This window comes from Gossypium arboreum, chromosome 8 (genome assembly GCF_025698485.1).
Source record: "Gossypium arboreum isolate Shixiya-1 chromosome 8, ASM2569848v2, whole genome shotgun sequence".
Classification (NCBI taxonomy): domain Eukaryota; kingdom Viridiplantae; phylum Streptophyta; class Magnoliopsida; order Malvales; family Malvaceae; genus Gossypium; species Gossypium arboreum.
Window position 1 is genome coordinate 9344496 of NC_069077.1, and position 22141 is coordinate 9366636.

The 22141-nt window shown below is 33.3% G+C and overlaps 2 protein-coding genes across 12 annotated transcripts; both read left to right on the forward strand.

Moving 5' to 3' along the window:
• Window positions 1-721: 721 nt before the first annotated feature.
• Window positions 722-15077, forward strand: LOC108469525 (lysine-specific demethylase JMJ17). 3 transcript variants are annotated; one of them, XM_053031815.1, is made up of 35 exons: window positions 747-920; window positions 1067-2419; window positions 3033-3090; window positions 3407-3529; window positions 3996-4053; window positions 4163-4299; window positions 4610-4768; window positions 4876-4962; window positions 5433-5615; window positions 6359-6511; window positions 6609-6794; window positions 6868-6933; window positions 7053-7148; window positions 7239-7325; window positions 7408-7524; window positions 7607-7814; window positions 7901-7965; window positions 8078-8136; window positions 8241-8372; window positions 8466-8625; window positions 8704-9039; window positions 9293-9475; window positions 9651-9712; window positions 11237-11315; window positions 11696-11845; window positions 11932-12065; window positions 12219-12333; window positions 12412-12485; window positions 12992-13139; window positions 13300-13461; window positions 13825-13866; window positions 14052-14147; window positions 14237-14332; window positions 14429-14634; window positions 14730-15077. In XM_053031815.1, the coding sequence occupies exons 2-35, from the start codon at window positions 1098-1100 to the stop codon at window positions 14959-14961; spliced, it is 5571 nt and encodes a 1856-aa protein (XP_052887775.1). In that variant the 5' UTR covers window positions 747-920; window positions 1067-1097; the 3' UTR covers window positions 14962-15077. The 3 variants fall into 3 exon arrangements, with proteins under 3 accessions (XP_052887777.1, XP_052887775.1, XP_052887776.1); XM_053031816.1 differs by lacking the exon at window positions 13825-13866 and having other exon boundaries at window positions 751-920; XM_053031817.1 differs by lacking the exons at window positions 14237-14332; window positions 14429-14634; window positions 14730-15077 and having other exon boundaries at window positions 722-920; window positions 13825-13894; window positions 14052-14122.
• A 2502-nt stretch (window positions 15078-17579) lies between these two features.
• LOC108468203 (uncharacterized) lies at window positions 17580-21105 on the forward strand. 9 transcript variants are annotated; one of them, XM_017769090.2, is made up of 10 exons: window positions 17580-17681; window positions 17816-17937; window positions 18123-18265; window positions 18470-18527; window positions 18728-18883; window positions 19401-19469; window positions 19557-19652; window positions 19965-20054; window positions 20462-20496; window positions 20815-21105. In XM_017769090.2, the coding sequence occupies exons 1-10, from the start codon at window positions 17663-17665 to the stop codon at window positions 20837-20839; spliced, it is 813 nt and encodes a 270-aa protein (XP_017624579.1). In that variant the 5' UTR covers window positions 17580-17662; the 3' UTR covers window positions 20840-21105. The 9 variants fall into 9 exon arrangements, with proteins under 9 accessions (XP_017624579.1, XP_017624578.1, XP_052874065.1 ...); XM_017769089.2 differs by having other exon boundaries at window positions 20823-21105; XM_053018105.1 differs by having other exon boundaries at window positions 20932-21105.
• The last annotated feature ends 1036 nt before the right edge of the window (window positions 21106-22141 follow it).

The window sequence follows — 22141 nt, forward strand, 5'->3', positions numbered from 1 at the left end:
AATAGCCTAAATGATTGGAATCAAATTCTTCAATTTTTTGGTAAATAATATTCATCTCCGCAATTATGAAAATTGAAATTTAAATAAAATTGACCATGTGGACATCTCTCCATTTAAAATTGTTTAATATTAAAATTACACATTCTAAAATAAAAAAATATTTTGTGAAGTTTAAGATATTCAAATAAAACCTCAAAGAAACATGATAAAAAATAAAATAAAACTGTCCCTTTACGAATTGTAACTAAAATCACAAATCTTTATTGTCAAAGGATTTAAATTTCAACGTCTAATGAATCTTTTATGTATTATTTATTTAAGATAATTATAATAATCTCGTCAGAAAAAAAGAGATAATTATAAAATATCTCATAATAATTTTAAAACATACCATTAAAAAAGCAAATGCAATTTTTAAAATTTATATTTAAAATATCATAAAATAATTTAAAATATTTTATATAGTAAGCAAAATCTTTATATATTAGTGACACGTGCACAAGAGTGGTAATATCTAGACTCTAAAACATGTATTGTCATTCGCCAAGACTGACTCTTATCAACACGCAATTAAATCTGGCCCATCAATTTCACCCTTAAGCATTATCTACCGTCGATCACTTAACGCGTGGATCCAACAACGCGCGTGGATATTTTCTTAAAACTCATTAGATGCTGATAAATAAGGACAATAGATCCGCAGTCTCCGATAAAAGGGCCACAGGAAAGTGTAATACCAATTTCGTAAATTTAACAAAAGTTAGTGATTCTAAAGTAAAATCACTATCCCTTCCTTTTATAAAATAAATAACAAACTTTTCGTTTTTATTTTAGAACCAAATCTCCCACGAAACTCTCAGTCTTTAGTCTTTTCTTTTTATCTCTCACTAACAAAGACCACCTCACAATCTCCGCTAAAGGTACGCTTGAAACCCTAGAAAATCTTACTAAAAAATTTTAATTTGTCTATTACTTATATTTGAAGCAAAGGATTTGTTACTGTTAATTATTGTTTGTCAAAAACATTTATGTGATCATATTTATATGTGCATGGTGTTTTTTATAGATTGTATGTATAGGTTGGAGTGGTGGTGGTGATGGGGAAGGGGAGACCTAGGGCAGTTGAAACAGGGCAAAATTTGACTGTTTCATCTACTGGGTCATTGAATATACAGTCGGGGCCGGTTTATTACCCTAGTGAAGAGGAATTTAGGGACCCATTAGGGTATATTTATAAGATCAGGCCTGAGGCTGAGCCATATGGGATTTGTAAGATTGTTCCTCCTAAATCTTGGAACCCTCCATTTTCGTTGAACCTGGATTCTTTTACTTTTCCTACCAAAACACAAGCAATTCATCAGTTGCAGGCACGGCCTGCTTCGTGTGATTCAAAGACTTTCGAGTTAGAGTATAATAGGTTTTTAGAAGGACATTGTGGTAAGAAGTTGAAGAAGAGGGTGATTTTTGAAGGGGAGGAGTTGGATTTGTGTAAATTGTTTAATGCAGTGAGGAGGTATGGGGGCTATGATAAGGTCGTGAAGGGGAAAAAATGGGGGGAGGTTTTTAGGTTTGTGAGGTCAGGGAAGAAGATTTCGGAGTGTGCTAAGCATGTTTTATATCAGTTGTATAGAGAGCATTTGTATGATTATGAAGGTTATTATAACCGGTTGAATCGGGAGAGGGCGAAGAGTTATAAGAGAGGCATTAATGAGGATGCAAAGAATGAAAAGAAGGCTAAAATTTATAGCTCCAAGAGGAGACGGAAGAATAGTGACCATAGGAATGTTAAGGTCTGTAAGGTGGAGGAGGAAGATCATGATCAGATATGTGAGCAATGCAGAAGTGGGTTACATGGGGAAGTGATGCTACTATGTGATAGATGTAATAAGGGTTGGCATATATATTGTCTGTCACCACCGTTGAAGCAGGTCCCACCAGGTAACTGGTATTGCTTTGAGTGCCTGAATTCTGACAAAGATAGTTTTGGTTTTATTCCTGGAAAACAATTTACATTGGAAGCTTTTAGGCGTTTGGCTGATCGAGCCAATAAGAAATGGTTTGGATCAGGATGTGCTTCGAGGGTACAGATAGAGAAAAAGTTTTGGGAGATCGTGGAGGGTTTGGCAGGTGATGTGGAAGTTATGTATGGAAGTGACCTGGATACTTCTGTTCATGGGAGTGGTTTTCCACGTGTAAATGACCAGAGGCCAGAATCTGTTGAGCCTAAAGCATGGGATGAATACTGTAAGAGTCCGTGGAATCTCAATAACTTGCCCAAGCTGAAAGGTTCAATGCTGAGGGCTGTTCATCATAACATTACTGGTGTCATGGTTCCCTGGCTGTATATTGGAATGCTGTTCTCAGCTTTCTGCTGGCATTTTGAAGATCATTGTTTTTATTCAATGAATTACCTTCACTGGTATGTTTCTTCTAATGTCTCATGCTCTATTTTTTTCAGTAGATCATGTTGACATTGTTGTTACTGCTTTTGAGGTTTGACCAGGACATGATTTGTGCAATTATGTAATAAAAATTGTCTGGGCATTCATATCACTAGATGATATACTTTATAGCAAGTCAAAAATATTTCAGATGCATTTCATTAGAGGATGAATGGTTAATATCTGGTTGATGGTTCAGAACCTCAGATTATATCTGCATTAGAGGCTGGGCAAGTCTCTATTACCTTGGTCAGTTTTACTCAATGCATCTATAATCTCGGGTCAATTTACAACTTATTATGCTTCTCATCTAGGAATTTTCTGTTTAGGTTCCTTTATAGGCGATCAAGACGTTACCAAGGACTGTGAAGAATATTTAAGTAATAATATAACTAATTCAGTTGGCATATCTTTCAATTTGCCTGTTTGATATTGACATATCTTATTGAAAGAGGACATAATAGATAAAATACATTTATATTTTCTTAATCTTCTGATGGTTTTATTGATCTGTGCCTCTATTATGTTTTATAAAGTACATGTATAAAAATTTCATTTGTGACATTTGATGGTTATATTTTGTGTTTGCAGGGGAGAGCCTAAATGTTGGTACAGTGTCCCTGGTAGTGAAGCTAGTGCTTTTGAGAAGGTAGTCTTTTATATATTAATGTAATTCATTGCACTTTGACATGTGCGTCCTGTCAAGCCTCTCATACCTTTTAATGATTATTTTTGAATATTTTTTTTCCTTACGTGAGATAATAGATATCTAACTTCTAATTACTTTTTTGTTTGCACTATGGTTTTGCCCGTTTTGATTTTCTTTTTAGTGGATTTTTTGTGTTTTTGAGTAGCATAGCTGATGCATTCATGGTTCCTCTCTAGCATTTCATGTCTTTGAGTATTATTAGTCTCTCTTGTTTTCTAAAAGTATGTCTGCAGCTGAGATTTTCCATTTGTTGTAGGTGATGCGGGATTGTCTCCCTGATCTGTTTGATGCGCAACCTGACTTGCTGTTTCAGCTTGTTACCATGTTAAATCCTTCTGTCCTGCGAGAAAATGGTGTCCCAGTCTACAGTGTGCTACAGGTTTTCCTTTTATTATTTTGACTTCTTTTTTAATTTAATGAAGAAAATAGTTCAACTTTATGTTTGCTCAACTATATTGATTTCTTATAACTCAGCATGCTAAGCTGGAGGTTTGCAATCCATTGGTATATGGAAGTTTGTTGTTTCTGTATCTATATTTGGTTAAATATGTATGAATTTCCTAGTGAACTTTAAGTTGACTGCTTGATGTATTTCTTTCAAATAATTGTTGTTTTGGTCTGGTTAAAGGGTGCCTGTAGGCTCTGGTTAAGGGCATTTAAATTCTATTTTGAGAAAGGTTTTTGCATTTAATGCCTTATTCTCACAGAATCAAGGTGGGACATTTGTTAATTACACATGTTTTTCCATAATTATCACCTTATCTATTGCCACTTGGCACTAATTAACCCTTTATGTTTGGTGTATGTTGATAAATTTCATGTGTTGCTTGCTTTCCTTTTCCCAGGAGCCAGGAAATTTTGTCATTACTTTCCCTAGATCTTACCATGGAGGATTCAATTTGGGTAAGTTGTCATTATTTTATGGGCTAGTTATGTCTCAATTTAATGGTAGGTTTGGTGTGTCTAAACTTGTAAAGAATCATTCGCACTGAACTTTGCTTTGTCTTCTCAGGTTTAAATTGTGCAGAGGCAGTAAATTTTGCTCCTGCTGATTGGTTACCCCATGGTGGGTCTGGGGCAGAGCTGTATCAGTTGTATCGTAAAGCTCCAGTTTTATCTCATGAGGAGCTTCTTTGTGTGGTAGCCAAGGTATGATTAATTGACTTTCCTTATCTATTATTCATTAATTTTAGAATCACTGTCATTAAACATGACAGTTTAATATTCTTTTGCAATTTTGTTATAAATAAAACCAAGACGAATGTGAAGGTTTGGGCCTATGGTAAATCAATCCTCTGTTGAATCTGATGTCAGATTCAAATAATTTGTAATTTTTTTATTGCAAACATTTTGGTTAGCAGAGTGATTGGGATATACGACTGATGTTTAATTTATCCTATGTTGAATGTAGATGTCAGGGCTAAAATGGTTCCTAATTTCTATTGCGTTTGTTTGGCAGAGTGATTGGGAAAAAAATGCATCAACTTATTTGAGAAAAGAATTGCTCAGAATATATAAGAAAGAAAGGACATTTAGGGAGAGGCTTTGGCTAAGTGGCATAACAAGATCATCTCCCATGTCTCCTCGGAGATCTTCTGAATTTGTGGGCACAGAAGAGGTAATATTTGTGGATGGAGAAAAATTCTGGCTTGACTTATTTATTTTTGTAGTATTCATAACAAGATAATGCTTGATCATGACAATACCTCCTGGTCGCTTTTGTAGGATCCAACATGCATTATATGCAAGCAGTATTTGTATCTTTCTGCTGTTGTTTGCCGCTGCAGGCCATCTGCTTTTGTCTGCCTGGAGGTAATTTAAGCTTAGTGATAAGTTCTGATCTTAGTTCATTTGCATCCCCTTTACATTGAAATTTTTGAAAATTGATTTTTAAAATTGTTATTGCTTTTGGCAAAAAAGAAATGTTGTTGCTTCTCTTCGTTCTGAAATTCACTATGTACTTTTGAAAGAGAAATTGGGGTGCATAGGCTTTTTTCCCAGATATATTTGCCCTTATTTATTGTGGCTGTTTACCTGATACCTGATTACTGGGAACTTTATGGATATAAATGCCGTGTATTTTCTATATTATGAATTTTTAATAATACAAAGTATTCTGTTGGTGTTCTAGCCATCCAGTGTTACTGCTTCCTTTTGAGGCTACTACTTGAAATGAATTTGATTTCGTTGATGAAGGTTGTTTTGAGGCTAATTCCTTTTATTCTAATTTTGCTGACTAACCTTTTCTTTTTCTTTTATTATCATTATTTTTTATCATGCAGCATTGGGAGCACCTCTGTGAGTGCAAATCCAGTAAACATCGTCTTCTATATCGTCATACTCTGGCAGAATTGGCTGATTTGGTGCTTATAGTGGACAAGCATGAGTCGGAGGAGATGCCACAAAGTGATAGTTTTCTCAGGAACATCTCATCTTTCAGTGAATTGAATTCTTTAAAAAAGAAGGTTTAATGAATTTCCTTTGGATATTTGTCAAAAATAGCTCTTACTCTTATTTTTTAGCTTGTGATGAGCTTTTGTTTGGACCATGCTTTTTCACCCTTCCATTCAGTTATAAAGTAACATGAATGTGGAGTAGCTTTAATTTAATAATTTTGATAGCTGTATTGATTTGATTTATGGTGGTTGAGGGGAAATTAATAGTCAATAATAGTCAAAGAGTGCTATTGTTGAATATTAGTTTCTTGTTTCTTGTGTATTGCTTCTTGACAAACTCTGGTTTGATCAGTGAATTTAGCTTGTGGTTTTTTTATGATTCCTATGGCTCATGTTCCCGAGTTACCACTAATACTATGACCTGAGTGAAGGCTCTTCAAAGTGGTTCAGAAATGGATCTACCTAGCCTTCTGATTTGTGAAAACTCATTAGTAAGGCCTTCTGCGATATTTTACTCTATTCCCTCTAATACTATAATGTCCTATCTAATGATACTCCTCACTTTTTCTGGTGGTTGAAGTTTTAGATGTATTGCCCATTGGGTGATTTCTTTCTGATGCACTTTGCCCTGAAATCTTCTATATAGAGACACAAATTCTTACTGAAATTGTTCTTCTTTAGTGTATTTCACCAACAAGCGAATGATCTCTGGATGTTAACACTTTGCAATCTAGTGATTTTCTATTTATGATGGGATGTATATCTTTTTGAAGATAGATAACTGAACTAATTGAATAATTAAATGCATATAGGTGAAAGGTGCCCATGTTACTCATGCTCAACTTGCAGAGCAATGGCTTTCACGGGCATGTAAGATTTTTCAGAGTCCTTTTTCAGGTGATGCATATACTACTCTGTTGAAGGAAGCTGAACAGTTTCTCTGGGCTGGTGCCGAGATGGATTCCGTAAGCTTCAAGCCGAATTTGTTTCATTCTTGTATTGCTCATCCTTCTGCATAGTACTATGATTGTAACTGATGTAACTATTTTTCATGTACTATAGGTACGCGATGTGGTGAAGAATCTGACTGCAGCTCGGAAATGGGTGCAAGGAATAAGGGACTGTCTTTCTAAAATTGAAAATTGGTCTGCTGGAGGTGATTTTGAGAAAGTGGCTCATAAATGGGTTAAGAAATTGCTTAGTGTTGATCCTGTGCCCTGTAATGAACCTGGATATCATAAGTTGAAGGTAGAACAGTGTAGCATTCCTTAATCTCTTCTTTTGTCTGTGTCTGAGAACTCTTACAATTGTTTTTGTGCAGCATTGCGCCGAAGAGGCCAATTTGTTGGTTCATGATATTGATGCTGCTTTATCAACATTCTCTAAGGTATCTCTTGAGATGCCTCTACTTCTTATATCAATCACTTAAAGTTAACATTTTTTATTATCTGGAGAGCTTATTGCTTGGACTGGATTCTCTCTCATCAATTATTTTGGGTCTTGCAGCTTGAAGAGTTGGAGTTGTTGTATTCCAGGGCTTGCAGCTCATCAATACATGTAGAACAAAGTCAAAAGTTATCACAAAAAATCTCTTTGGTGAAGGTATATCTTTTTAAGATTCACAATATATATTTGTTGTTTATGAATGTCTATTGTCATGCCTTATTCACTTTCATCATTGAGGTCCTATAGGTATGGATAGACAATGCAAGAAAAGCCATCTCCAATGAACAGCCTGCACCAGTTGAGGTTGACATTCTTTACAAGTTAAAAACAGAGGTGATTGAAGAAAAGAGACCTGAGAATATGGTTGTTGTTTTCTTTTTATTATATATTTGATATCCCATCATTATTTTGATAGATATTGGAGCTTCAGGTCCAAGTTCAGGAAAAAGAAATGATTTTTGATCTTGTAAGCCAGGCTGAATCATGTCAAGCCCGGTGTAGATCTTTAATGAGTGGTTCTGTTACTCTAAAGGTAGTCACTTTACTCTCATTTGTCCACTTATGCATGTGCTTGAATATTTAAGTACTTGTACTTTGAACTCTTAATTGTGCAGGATGTGGAAGTGCTTCTTCAAGAAATGGCAAGTTTCAGTGTTAACATACCAGAGTTGGCACTTCTGAAGCAATACCAGATTGATGCTTCTTTGTGGATCACAAAGTTAAATGATATTTTGATAAATATCCATCAGAGAGAGGATCAACAAAGTGTTATTGATGAATTAAATCGTATTTTAGAAGACGGAGAATCACTGAAGATTCAAGGTTCTTCCAACAGCTATATATAAATGTTATTTGGTGATTTTTTGGACATATTTTTTTGTTATTGATTTTTCTTTTCCTCGGAACAGTTGATGAGTTGTCACTTGTGAAGATTGAGTTGAAGAAGGCTTGTTGCAGGGAAAAGGCAATAAAGGTAATGATGTCCTTTTTCTTTCAGCTATTATATGTTAGTATTTCAAAATGCATGCATATATTACATTTATATAATTCACTAATATTTACAGCGTATATTATTATTTATTTAGGCACGCAATTCAAAAATGGCTTTGGCCTTTCTTCAGCAACTGTTGGCAGATGCTGTTGTGTAATGCTTTCTCTCCATTTGTCTCACAACTCATGTTACTGAGTGTTGTCTTTGTTACATTTCTTGTTACTGCCAAAAGTCTCATTCTGAGTTTCCTGTTTCAGTTTGCAAATTGAGAGGGAGGATTTATTTCTTAGTTTGTCTAGAGAACTTGCTGGTGCTCTGCAGTGGGAAGAAAGAGCTAAGGATATACTTGCTTGCAAGGCTCAGATGTCTGAATTTGAGGATCTTATAAGGTTTGACGACCAGTTGCTATCATCTTTCACCTCACTGAGTTCTATATTTTGTTCTGTTGTTGTGTATGATGATACTGAATTTGATCTTTTTAGGATGTCGGAGGACATAGTTGCTATAATGCCTTCATTAGGTGATGTCAAAGCCGCAATATTGGTGGCAAACTCATGGTTAAATAATAGCAAGCCATTTTTAGAACCTGATTTGTCTGGGTCATCTACATCTCGTTCTTTGCTGAAACTTGACGATCTGAAGGTTCATATTGCTCCTTCATTTGCTATGTCTGCTGAAGTCATTGAAACAAATTTGAGAAGTTTGTTTTATATTTTTCAGGAGTTGGTTTCTCAGTCAAGATTTCTTAAGATAACTTTTAAGCAACAAAATGTGCTTGAAACAATTTTGGAAAATAGCAAGAAATGGCAGCATGATGCCTGTTCCCTACTGCAAGATGTGGAGTGCCTGTATAGTGTGACTGACATTGGTGATGGCAGGAGCAATGTTCTTATTTTGAAAATTGAACATATTGTTAACTTGATTGAATCTGTCTCAAAAGCTGGTTTATCTTTTGGACTGGATTTTCCTGAGATGCCAAAGCTTCAAAATGCTTGTTCAACGCTGCATTGGTGCAGTAAAGTCCTTTCTTTCTGCTATTTGATGCCTTCTTACGAGGTAACAATTCTTAGTATTTTGTTTCACTTTTTTGATGCTTTGCTTTGCCTGGTCTAGTTGCTTAGAAAATTGAATAATTTAAACTAGACCTTGTTTGCTTTTTTCTGATTTTTGTGTTTTCTCTTCTATCCCCCTGGCCCCCAACCGAAAGAAAGAAAAATGATGCATCTTCTTTAATTTTTTCTTGCTTACAAATATTCTGGAGCGCTTAATTCTTATCAAATCTATGATGGGCGTTATTTCTGTTTCACAGGATGTTGAGAGTTTGATGAATATCTCAGAGCAGCTTTCTATTATGCATTCTTCATGTAATTTGTTGAGCTCCTTAATTTTTGGAGCGAAATGGCTTAAGAAGGTTTCAGAGGTGATTTCCGCACCTGTGAAGCGTAATGCATGCAAATTGATTGATGCTGAAGAAATGCTTGCTGCATATCAGGTTTTTTTTTATCCTTGTCCCTTTCTGTGCTTGTAGGAATTTAAAGCTTCCACATGCACCTTCTGGATTTGGGATGGTTATTTCACTTATAATGTTATTAAAACTTCCGTTTATTCTATCCAAAAAAAAAAAAAAAAGACCTTCCGTTTAGAATTTATTTTTGTCTCCTATGCAGGATATTAGTGTTGCCTTCCCAATGATGTTTGCACAACTTACAGAGGCTACCTGCAAACATAGGTCAGTCTATTGAATGTTTAACAACTTTCTATTTGACTGACGCATCTTTCTTTTGGAATTGGTTTATCCATATCTTTCTTTTTGCAACTTCTACTCTAGTAATATAACTACCCAATGCTATGATGAATGATTCAGTATTTTGGGATATAACATATATGGGTCCTTACTTTAAACTTGTTTCTAAATTTAGCTCAAATCTGTGACATCCCTCAGTTTATACTACTGCTTATATGAGGTGTAAATTAAATAGTTGTTGTCGGGTAAACCATTAATGCATATATCATAGCAAGTAATATAGAATTAAAGTATTGTTCCCATGAAAAATTGTACCCATTTGTTTAGTGTTAAAATTAGCACAACCTAATCTTGTTTAAACAACTGATTATTTTAATTAAACTAAAACTAACTTAAAAGTAAATAAATAACAAAGAAATAATTAAAAGTGATTAAATCAATGGATCTAAACCTAGGAATTCAGCTTCCTTTAACAGTTCATTAAATCACTTTTTTACTTGTTTCTCCTGATTAATGACGATGTTAAGCAAGAGTTTGAAATCAATTATAAGGCTCTTCATATATATTCCCTTAACTAACTCATTATATTTCTATTGTAATTAAGAGAAAATTCTTAAGCTTAGACTTTAATGTTGGTTATACATATGATGTAATTATATTCTTATCTACCAAAATAAATGAGTTTGGGACATTTGTTATTCAATCCATGTCTAAATATATAATTCCTCTTTCCAAGTTCATTAACGTTCAGAAGATCATACTAACTGGTGACAATCAACTAGAAGCAATAGCACATAAGCAGAGGATTGAAGAAACAACTCAACTATCATTCAATTAAGGGATAAAGTATAATAATTGTTAATGTCCATTGAAATCATGCTTAATAATGAAAGCATGATGCAAAGGAGTTCCACCAGCATCAACATTATAAAAGAATAAAAAGGGGAAAGGGCAAATTAAGTTTTTGTACATGAGTCTGCAAGGTAGTTCAATCGACCTAGGCTGCACTTCTGAGTTTGCTGTAATTTTGTGCTGCAGCAACAGTTTTTAAAGCTAGTTTCCTGTTTTGACTTCCTTTTCATCTGTTTAATATCCAGTTCATTCTTTTCTTGCTCCAATAAATTCTTAATTGATATTAATGTATAAAAACTTTAAAAAATTAATGTTCTATTACAAAATAAATATCAAACTTAATTTAAGCAAAACAGTAATCAAATACTAAATGCAACACAAAAGGTTAAGGAGTTAGCCAGTTTTAACTCAACAAATGAGACAAAGGTACACCATTTTATAGAGCGTTATTCTTATTTTTCTGATCAAGTTCTTGTTTCCCCACTAAACTTTTGGTCCACTAATTTTTGGTTTGAAGGTGGTAAATTGTGATAATCTGGTTGCATGCATGTGTATGTGCTTGATACTTATTGCTGTCAGCTCTTGTATAGCTTTCATCTTGATACCAGAGATGCAATTTATTTTGATTGTTGATCATGTGCTTAACTGTAAATTTAGGTTGTGGCAGGAGCAGGTGCATCAGTTTTTTAGTTTAGAGTTGGGGGAGCGATCGTGGTCTCAATTAATGCAGCTCGAGGTATGCCATGGATGGTTCTGGGCAAAAGTTTAGGCATGAACTTTTGATATTACAAATTACTCTTTATAGTTTTCCTGGAGTATTTTGTTAATATTTGCTTCATTTAGTATATTGTGGCATAAGTTACTGCCTGCATTTTCCCCCCAATAAATTAAAATAGCAGGTCTATCTGTTAGACTTTTCTTGCTATGATTATGAAGGAATTGTATTTCACAATGAAATTGTCTGCTCTCTTATCTTTTGTTTCCTAATCCTTTTAGTAAAACCTTGCTTCACTTATTAAGTATTTGAAAATTTTTAAATTTCTCTGTGTTGATATGTAATTTATATTGTTTAAGCTTAAAGTTCATGATTTGATTCCCTATGAGCTTCACATGCAGGAGTATGGAAAAGCTTCTTTCTTTACATGTCCAGAGGTAGATATTGTCGTGTCTGAAGTTGAAAAGGTTGAGAAGTGGACGCAGCGCTGCATGGATGCTGTAAAGACCTTTGCTGGAGATGAGAGCTTACTGCTCTGTGCCTTGCAGAAGGTTCAGTTAGATAATCCTTTTTGTATTTGTAACTTTGGAATCATTTATTATTAGTTAACCCTAAGAATCTTTCTAATGTTCTCCAGATCAAAGAGTCCCTAGATAGATCTCTGTATATATACGAAAAGTCAGAGAGTTTTGGAGGAGTATGTCTCTACATGTGCTGTATGAGTGGTTCTGAGGATTGGGATTTTTTAACATGTTCAACATGCAAGGACTGGTAAGGTCTCTGTTTGGTGTTACAGATTGTTCTCACTTCATCATCTGTTTCTGACTTTTATTTGATCAAGTTTGAGTTCTTGCCTTATTGTGCATGCTTTATAGTCGATGTGGTCTGTTCTTCTCATCATATTGGTGTCTTTCCTATGAACAGCTACCATTTGCAGTGCCTAGAATATAGAAGAAATAATGCAGAAGAAGCATATACATGCTCATATTGTCAGCTTCTTGTGGGTGGATTAATACCTCCCAATAGATGTGGCTTCTTGGTATGCATTTATATTTGTCCAGATTGTCCTTTTGTAGAAGCTTGTATGTCTGTTAACAGGATCTGTTGCTTGTCACAGAGGCATAATGGCAAGTATTCAGACTTGAAGCTTCTCTCTGATCTTCTCTTTGTTGATGAAAAGTTTTGTGTAAGGTATACAAGCAAAAATTTAAATGCTATTTTGCGGTGTCCAATTTACTATGTGATTAATTTTCAATATGTTTTAATATGCTATTGCCTTTTCATCGCTTCAAAAGTTCAGGAATTATCAATTATGTTATTGGGTTTCATGTTTATTGTTAAAAAAAAACTTGAAACACTTATTGAGATGTTGTAAGAATATTAAATTAAACAAAAGAGTTGCAAGGAGTCGTTGTTCCATGTTCAATTGAGTTACTGTGTTCCTATTTAGGGTTTTGGGGGAAAACAAGAGCTGGCATGTAGTGAATTTCTTTTTGTTTCACTTTCACCTGAAACTAATTGCTAGTTGCTATTTATGTTGAATGTTTTGAAAAACTTAAAGCTCTCGTCTGTCTATACATTCTGCAGAATATGAATGTGATTTTTCTGCAATAATTCTTTTTATCAATCATTTGATTGTGTTTAGGGATTTAAAAGTTCTGAATACAATTATTTTGTTGCATTGGGTACTGTTACAGGATTGAAGAAAGAGAGATATTACAGCAAATTGTAGACCAAGCTTATGCTTGCAAAAAGTGTTTGACAGAGATACTGGACTTTGAAATGTCTTGCTATAATAAAGATCAATTTACTGCTGTTGGTAAAAAACTCACTACTGCTTGGAAGGTATCCTCTTTCTTCCCCTTTTCCTCATTCTGCTTTATCATTCTTCATATATATTCTAGGCAGCATATACAGACTTCTTTTGGACATGAAATGATGTTAGGTATTGTTGCTGCCAAACATATTAGGGATCCATCTGAGTTAGTTTGATTTTTGGGTACAGGCCTTTGGAGTGGCAGGTGTATATGATCATCAAAGTTATTGTGATTTTGAGCGGGCATTAGCTAGATTCTCATGGAGATTCCAAGTTGCTAAATTGTTAGATGCTTTAGAGAAGGATTTAGAGAAGCCTTCAGTCCAACAGATTTATCAGCACCTGAAAGAGGTATGTGCTATTGGCAAAGCTTGGCTTTTGAACCACTTTTTGTTATGGAATCATGTGGAAGAATTTTTCAAGCTAATTGCAATTAGTGCTGATTAGAGTTCTAGACTTGAGCCCTCTGAAATCTACATGATTTCTGCCTCTGATTATTTTGCTTTTGTTACTTAAGGTAAGAAATGCTCATGGCAACAACAGTAGTCCATAGTTATAAAGGCCCTTGTGATATCTAATATGAGCTGTTTGTCTCTCCCTATCTGCCCATTTCAGATTCTTTCATGATCTTGAAGATATAATCACAGCGTTTTTATTCTTATCTAAATCATTGTTGATTATCCATTGGTCATTTGATTTTTTCCATATGGTCAGTTGGCTTTCAGAAATGATGAGCAAATTACCTATGCTGATATGGTATGAACTGTCAAAAGGGAAAGCATTGGTACTGTTTTCATTTTTAGTAACAACCTAGTTTTGTTTGCATCAAAAGTTCCTTTTAACAAACCAATGATTAGCAGCTTTTCTGGATGTATACGTCATGCATTTCATGAATGCATTTGCATTCTCGTGTGGCGCATCTAAAGATGGTTTTTTGATAGGGAGATGCGATGAACATTTCACCTGAAGATCACTTAAGATTGAAGCTTTCCGAATTGAAGGACATTGGATTGCAGTGGGTGGATCGTGCCAAGAAGGTTGGCATCCTTTATTTGTTTGTATGTGGATGCTACTTTTAAATTGATTAGCCGTGGCCCTTCAATTAAGCTATCTTTTCTCTTAAAAGGTTGCAGCAGATTGTGGGTCACTTGGCTTAGATGGAGTTTATGAACTTATCACAGAGGGGGAAAGGTTGCCAGTTTGCTTAAAGAAGGAACTTGAGGTATCAAATCACCTCTTCATGCAACTGAACATGTCTAACTTTCTTTTTTCTTTTTTTAATAAAATAAAGTTTGTTTTTGTTGTTTTACTAATGTAGTTGTTAAGAGCCCGAAGTAGGCTTCATTGCATTTGTCGAAAGCCATATGATGAAAGATCAATGATTGTTTGCGGTCGATGTGATGAGTGGTACCACATAAGATGTGTTAATTTAGTGTTCCCACCAAAAGTTTATATCTGTGCAGCATGTATGCCTGGGACTCAACATTTGGTGTCCTCTTTTGACTCATTGATGGATCATGAAAGGTATGTTAATGGAATATTTGTCTTGACTATCGCTAATATTTAACATCCCCAATACTTGATCTACATAATCGTTCTGTTTTTTAATGCATTGGCAGATGTACGGTGGAGCCGAAAACCCCATCTCCTCGGCATAAAAAACCAAGAACGGGACCAAAGAAATCGGAGTCCAGTGCCACACAAAAAATGCTGATTGGTGATGAGAATGGGAGTGGGATAGGTCATTTGAGGTGGCGAAATCGGAAGCCTTTTAGGAGAGCAGCGAAGAAGCGTGCTGAGCTTGATAGTCTTACTTCATTTTTCCATAGACCACAACCAATAATCACATAAAAATGATTGTTAGCAAATTAGCAAGTAGCATACATTTCATTGATTCAATTGATTCTTGTGGCTTAAGCCCCTGTAAATTTTGCCAGCCCAATAATCAATTATCTGCAATTTTCACTCTTGCTTTCTTGATTCTAATAGTTGACATATTAATTTAGTGCAGATTTCAACTTATCTACTCTAGTCCATAAGAATAGCCAGTCATCGTTTAAAATGTCGGGCAAGCTGGGGGATAAAGCATATTGGCCAAAAGTAAATAGGTCAAAACTTTTAGTCGCCAATATGTTATGGGTTAAAATATTCACTGTTAATCTTTCCTTAATTGTTGTTATGCCAGTTAATGTTAGTTCTGTTTTCTTTAATTGTCGTAATGTAAAAGCACCGTTTCAGTGGTAGGATTCATGAGTCAAACGACGCGTATTGGGTAGTAGTGAAACACACCGTTTTGGAAAGAATGGCAGTTAACTGATGCCAACTGTAATTGGTTTTTTTGTTCTCTTTTATCACGAGTAGAGGTGTTTATGGGCTGGGCTATTTGATTTGGCCCGAAGGCTTGCCGAAAATGTGGGAGAGTTTGGGTAAAAATATAGGTTCGAAAAATAGACATTGACAAAAAAAAAGTCTATTTTAAAAATGGGTCGGGCTTTGGATAAGGTATTTTTAGCATGGGCTTTGCTTGGCCCAGTTCAATCCGAATTCACTAAAGGATAAAAAAATTTTGTATTTTTTTATATTTTTAATGTTATTTTCTTCTTATTTTGTTACCATTTTAATATTATGTTACTAATATTTTTTGTTATTGTTTGGATATTGTATAAAACTTATTTTATTGTTCATTTTGTTATTATTTTAAAGGTATTTGTTAATTTTTTATTATTTTAGAGGCACTTATTTGTTAAGTTGCATCAATCTTAGTGTTATTTAAGTCTACATATTTTTAAAATTTATTTTTAATTTGTTGGGAAATATTTATTTTGATGCTTTTAGTATTTTTGATGTATTAAAAGAATATAAAAATAATATAAAAATTAATATCGCCTGGCCGGGCTGAGCTTGGGTTTTAGTATTTTTTTATTTGGGCTGAGTTTGGGCAAAATTTTAGGCCCATTTTTTGAGCTTGGCTCGGCCCGGCCTATGAACACCTAATCACGGGGAAAGGAGGCAGAAACAGTTATGAAAAGAAAAGAAAAATTATTCTTTCTCCTCTCATCTTTCTACATTCTTTCTTCTCTTTCTCTTAAAATTCTCTACCATTTTCTGGTTCATCACACAATATCCATCACACTATAATTGTTTAATGTATTCATAGTAATCTTTATGAACATTTTCAAGTTTTTTAATAAAATTTAATAAATTTGACTAGAATTGTAATTTATATAAAAAGGTATGAGGATTATATGATTAGATTAAAGTATAGGGATTAAATTTGTAATTTATGAATAATAAAACCTAACAAAATTGAGTTAAATTTATAAACAAGTGTGAACCAAGAAAAAATAAAAATTGAGACAAAAACTAGTGATTCAATCAATCGAATCGGTTTATGGGTATTTTTCATTCTATTTTGGTTTAATCATTATTGATTGGTGGTCTAATTCGTTGAATCACTATTCCAATTTTTACACCATTGATGAGTTCCAAAATTACATGGGATACAGTTATAGATTTTAAAAAATTTGGATATCATTATATTTGCAAAAAATTATAAATGGTTTTAATGAAATAAATTTTAAAAATATACATTACAATTAAATAAAATAAAATTTGAAGTTTAAATTTTAATTTTATAATGAGATCATGTGTATTAAATCAAAGGATTAATATGTAATTTGTCTCTGAACTTGTCCAAAAGTATTTAATTGCTACCAAATTTTCTTTTTAATACTTAGTTGATACTTGAACTTATATTTTGTTATTCAAGTTGGTATCTCTATTTTAACATCATTAGTTTGTACTGATGTGACATTGATAGCCAATCTGGCGATGACATGTGGCAACTTCTTTGTATGCCATGTGACAAGTATAAATTTTAAAAAAATAAAAAATCTATAAAAATAAATAATTAACAAAAAAGAATATAAATTTTGTGGAGGTTCATTCTTCATGTGAAAAAAATTATATTTTTAATTAATTTATATATTTTTAAATTTTTTTAATTTTTAAAATATATATTTGTCACGTGACATATTGAAAGGCTGCCACGTGTCAGCAACATATTGGTTATCAGTGCCACATCAGTATAAGCTAATAGTGTTCAAACAAAGGTACCAACCTGAGTAACAAAGTACAAGTTCAAGAACCAACAAGTATAAGAAATTTTAGATATCAACTAAATACTGTTGGACAAATTTAAAAGACAAACTATATATTAACCCTAAATCAGATAAAGTTATGAGTAATTTTGGAAAACCACCTATTTAGTTGAAATGTGAAAATAAATTTGAATTATTAAAATTCTCTTTTGAAATTACTCATATTTTAAATTTGTCCAATATATTTATTCAAATAAATAAATTTATACAAATAAAATACATTCTACAAATTTCTCAATCAAACACATCCTTAGTTTTGTATCCCAAAGTGCCACATGATAAATTGTTATTGATAGATTAGAATTAAGTGGCCTATTAGTATAGGTATATATAGAGTGACATTATGATTTACCTTACTTACCCTCAAATGGAAATTGTGTCACGGATCTGATATGATGGTTATTGAGCATGGTCCGTTTAATATAATAACTTTCATTACACTACCTCTAAATGGATAATGATACAGTAACTAAAATCTTACAAAACAATAATATGAATGAGTAAAATGTAATAAATTAAAGTTTTCCTTTTCTATTTTATTGAAGGTAAAAGTGGGTTCTTTAGTCTAGCAGCTAGACCTTACACGAAAGTGTTTCTCTTTCGTGTCTCCTTCAGCAGCTGCAGCTCGAAATTAATCCCCGTACAAACTCGCCATTATTTTTTTTCTGTAAGTTGAACATTTTGCTCCCTTCCCTTTTCCCCATCCTCTTCTTTTCACTGCTTCGCCCTTCGACTTTCAATTTCGGGGGCGAAGCAACTAACTTCATTAATGCTCTTAAAATGTTCGAATAAATGTTTCATTGAATTTTCTTAGTCTTGTGATGTAATGATTTGATAGATAGACAAATGCAGTACGTAAAGCCTTTACACCTATTCCAAAATTTGGTCAAATCAAATGCATCGCAAGGAGGACGGTTGCTTGGTTTAGATGTTGGTGATAAGTATGTTGGATTAGCTATCTCAGACCTCGATAATAAAATCGCCTCACCTCTAAGGTATATAGTTTTCACATGTTGCGGATAGCATTACTCAATGCTAAGTATTTTTCAACTATTTGATCTCAACGTTGAAACAATCTTTGAAAGTCTGGGTATAGATATCTCAATACACTTGATATTTAATATCCCTGAGTTATTATTCTTCACGAGATATAGAACCATTAAAAAGCTTGTTTATTTATTTTTAATATGTCTGTGCAGTGTTTTGGTTCGAAAGAAGACAAATATTGATCTAGTGGCTCATGATTTTCAAAGCCTGGTGAGGGTTGTTTAATTTGCTTTCTTTGTTGCTGGGCATTAGTATTTAATTGACATAACTTTTGAGAGTATACCTTCCTGATTTTGAAAATAATTTTACCTAGAAAGAGTTAGTCTCATGCTACTTGCTAACCATAGTGAGATAATGGATGTAAATGTTAATGCCCCAAGATATTTTGTTGTTTGTGAGTTAGCAAACAGGATGCTTGGGGTGGAATGTGGTGGAGAAGAGACAAGGGGCCTAGTTTTAAATATTTTTGTGGAATCTGGATCATGTTATTTGATGGGAGGATGTCACTTTGTTTATTTTTCTCTCCCTATCATTTCATGGAGTTGGGGTTGCAGATGTGGACTTGTGTAAGTTTGCTGGGATTATGGAAATTCAATAGTCTCTTTTACTTTTTTTGCTGGACTTGTATTTGATGAAGTTGTCTTGTCCATCTTTGTTTTGTTACATATGTGACTGCTTTTGTGCTGCTACATTGCTTTGTGGAATCTTTTAATCGTTTGATTAATCTTGTCTCCCTTTGCTTAATCTTTTGCTTCGAGTGCTCCTTTATTTCTATATCAAGGAGTCCCATATGTTCCTTCATTAGAAGCATCTAAACAACATAATAATATAGGACTTTTGGGTCAAAACTCATCTAGTCAAGTTGCGGAAACATGCCATAACAATTTCACAATCGTATTTTAAGTGAAGTTGGCTTGCTTCTCTCCCTTTTTGTTTTTAATTATGTCTATGGATGCACCCATGGAACAACTGGTATGAGAAGAGATATGCATATATCTGAGGCCATGGATGCTGCTGCTTGTTTTTGAACTTTGAGCTATCTACTTTATGACTCTTGATCATTTTTCTCCTGTCTTTATGCAGATCTCTGAACTTTCTCTGGTAGGCTTCGTAGTTGGCTATCCATTTGACAGACAACGACTTGCTCCTGATGTGTGTATTATTATTTCCCTTATGCTCTGTTAGCATAATCTCTTATTTGCTCCCTAATTTTTTTTTTATTATTTTCATTTTAATTAGGCTACACAGGTGAAGCTATTCATTGATGATCTTTCAGAGACGGGAAAACTTGATGGGTTAAAGTTTACGTTCTGGGATGAGCGCTTTACATCAAAGGTAGGTGCTGGTAGTTTCGTGGCTATATCAGAAAAAACTTTAAAAAATTAATCCAGATAATTCACAATCTTTAACAGAAGTAGATTAGTAAGACTTGAAATACAAGATTGAGTTTTATTCTCTTTCCTTTTCACATATCTAAATATATCATCATTAATCCTGGATGCAATCATATACTATTTTCTACATGATTAAATCAGATGAAATGACTGATTTCAAAGCCTATGCCTATACCTATGCCTTTTGGGAGGGTCACTACTGTGGCATTTCATGGCAAGCAATAACTAATCTCATAGTTTGCATTCTCAACAGAATGTGGAATTGCTGATAAAGCCTTTGAGCTTGCATCCAGTACTAGCAAAAACTGTAGTTGATAAGTTCGCTGCTGTTCAGATTCTTCAGGTATCTTTCTTGCTTTTGGTCCCTTGTAAATTTGTAAGTTCCTCGAGTAATATGTTTAAGCATTAGATTTGTTTAGTTTAAATTTTAAACGTTAAAGCAGTACGAGTCAGTTAAGGTCTATAAGGACAGCTGCATGTTCGCATGTTATTGCAAGTTATCATTTTGGTAATGGAGAGAATCCATATTACAATACCATATTCTAAATGCTGACTTGATGATGATGATGATGGGCCTAAACCTTCTTTAGCATGTTAAAATTCCACGATCCTCTTTTGTCAATTTTCTTCTTGTGAGATACTGAACCTATTTATCCGGCGTTGGTTATGGTCAGTTTTTAAATATGCTCTTAAAGTTAAACATTTATAAAGAAACTATAAATTTCCATTTTCTGATATTTTCATTTGCAGGCATACCTGGATTATGTGAACAAGAAGGAAAATAGGTGAGATATAACCCTATTGGTATACATCTAGGCGTTATGTCATCTAATTAACACCAGGGTCTTAGCTTTGTATGTGAAAATACTGAAGTAGTTTGGCATTTTGAGAGGAAAATAAAAACCCAATTGTATTGCCAACACTCCAACAAACAGGTCTCAGCCTAGCAAAAAGTAAATGTTACTCTGCTGTTTTCATTTCGACTAAACCTTATTTACTTTGTGGGAACATAGAAGAATTCTTGATATCTTTTGCCATGGAGTTGGGATCTTGTCAGATATTTTTTCATCCATTGCTTTATAACATTCTTATCTTCATCGAAGGTTAGCAGGGGCTGCAACATCTTAGAGATGATATTATTTGGGTTTCGGATCTAAAGCTAGCTGGCCTCTTTTAGTACCAATCAAGCCTAACAAATACTTCGTATCCTAATTCCACAGGAGGACAAGCTAATCTGGATGCATGAAAGCACACGAGTATACTTGGTTTTGGTTAGAGTTAGGGTGAGCGTTTGATCCATTTGAATGAAAAATTTTCGAGTTAGTCAAGTTAATGAGTCTTATTTTATTATTTTTTAACTCAATTTTTTTCGAATAAAGTCGAGTGAAATTGAATTCGAGTCAAGTTAAATCAAATGACATTGTTTAAATTAAATTTAAAAATTAAACATGTCAAAATAAAATATTCTTACAACATAACTAATTCCATGTCGAGAATGTAAATTTAAAATCATTTATATTTGAAAATTCTTTCAAATAAAAAGAAGAGAAAAAGAAGATATTTTAGTATGATAAATTTGAATTTACAATTTATTTGTTTAGGGCCTTAAAATTATTATTTTGAAAATTTCTTTAAATTTCTAAACATTTTTTATACATTCTTTAGATTCTTTATTTCATTTTAATTTTTAAAAATATGAAATTTTAAAACTTTTATAAATATTTTGAATTATTTTTATAATTTTCTATTGAAAATGATAAATTTGTGCATTTTTAAATTGTTAGGGACTAAAGGTGTATTTTCTCTAATTTGTCATTTGAGTTATTCGAGTTATTTAAATTGTAAAATTCAACTCGACTAGAACTTGCAAATTTAAATTATTTATTTAAGTTGACTAAAAATAAATAAATAACTTGACTAACTCAATTTGATTAACTCGAAAATTTAATTTTTTTTTATTTTTCGAGTTAGATCAAGTTTTACTTACCCCTAGTTAGAGTAGTTATAAGCTATTAATGCTTGAATTTGTGTAAAATCGCAACACCAAAATAACCAAAATAAATACGACATAAAATTTTATAATAGAAGATATATTGGTAAATTTGCACTTTGGTTACTAAATTTCGAAAGTTACAAATTAAATCATTGAATGATTTGAAAGTTATAAGTTGACCATTGACCCATTAACTAGATAACGAATGTTAGATGTGGGGTTAAATAAATTTATGATTTGTTCACTCAATCTTTGCACCATTACTCTTTAGCTTTATAATCCAAACAATATCAATAACTCAAACTCTAAAACTTAACAAAGTCACTATCAATGCCACGCCTCATCTCTAACCCAACCTACTCAACAACCTTTCATTCTTGATCTATTCACCATTTCCCCTTTAGCTAAAATCATAATCCCAAAAAAATTACTATTAC

Bases quoted from the DNA above. Each gene is read 5' to 3' on its own strand.
- LOC108469525 (XM_053031815.1), top strand. From the start codon at position 1,098: ATGGGGAAGGGGAGACCTAGGGCAGTTGAAACAGGGCAAAATTTGACT. The intron at 6,795-6,867 runs GTAGAACAGTGT...GTTTTTGTGCAG, and splicing joins CTGGATATCATAAGTTGAAG to CATTGCGCCGAAGAGGCCAA. The intron at 8,373-8,465 runs GTTTGACGACCA...TGATCTTTTTAG, and splicing joins GAATTTGAGGATCTTATAAG to GATGTCGGAGGACATAGTTG.
- LOC108468203 (XM_017769089.2), top strand. The intron at 18,884-19,400 runs GTAAGTTTGCTG...GTCTTTATGCAG, and splicing joins GGTTGCAGATGTGGACTTGT to ATCTCTGAACTTTCTCTGGT. The intron at 19,653-19,964 runs GTAGGTGCTGGT...CATTCTCAACAG, and splicing joins ATGAGCGCTTTACATCAAAG to AATGTGGAATTGCTGATAAA.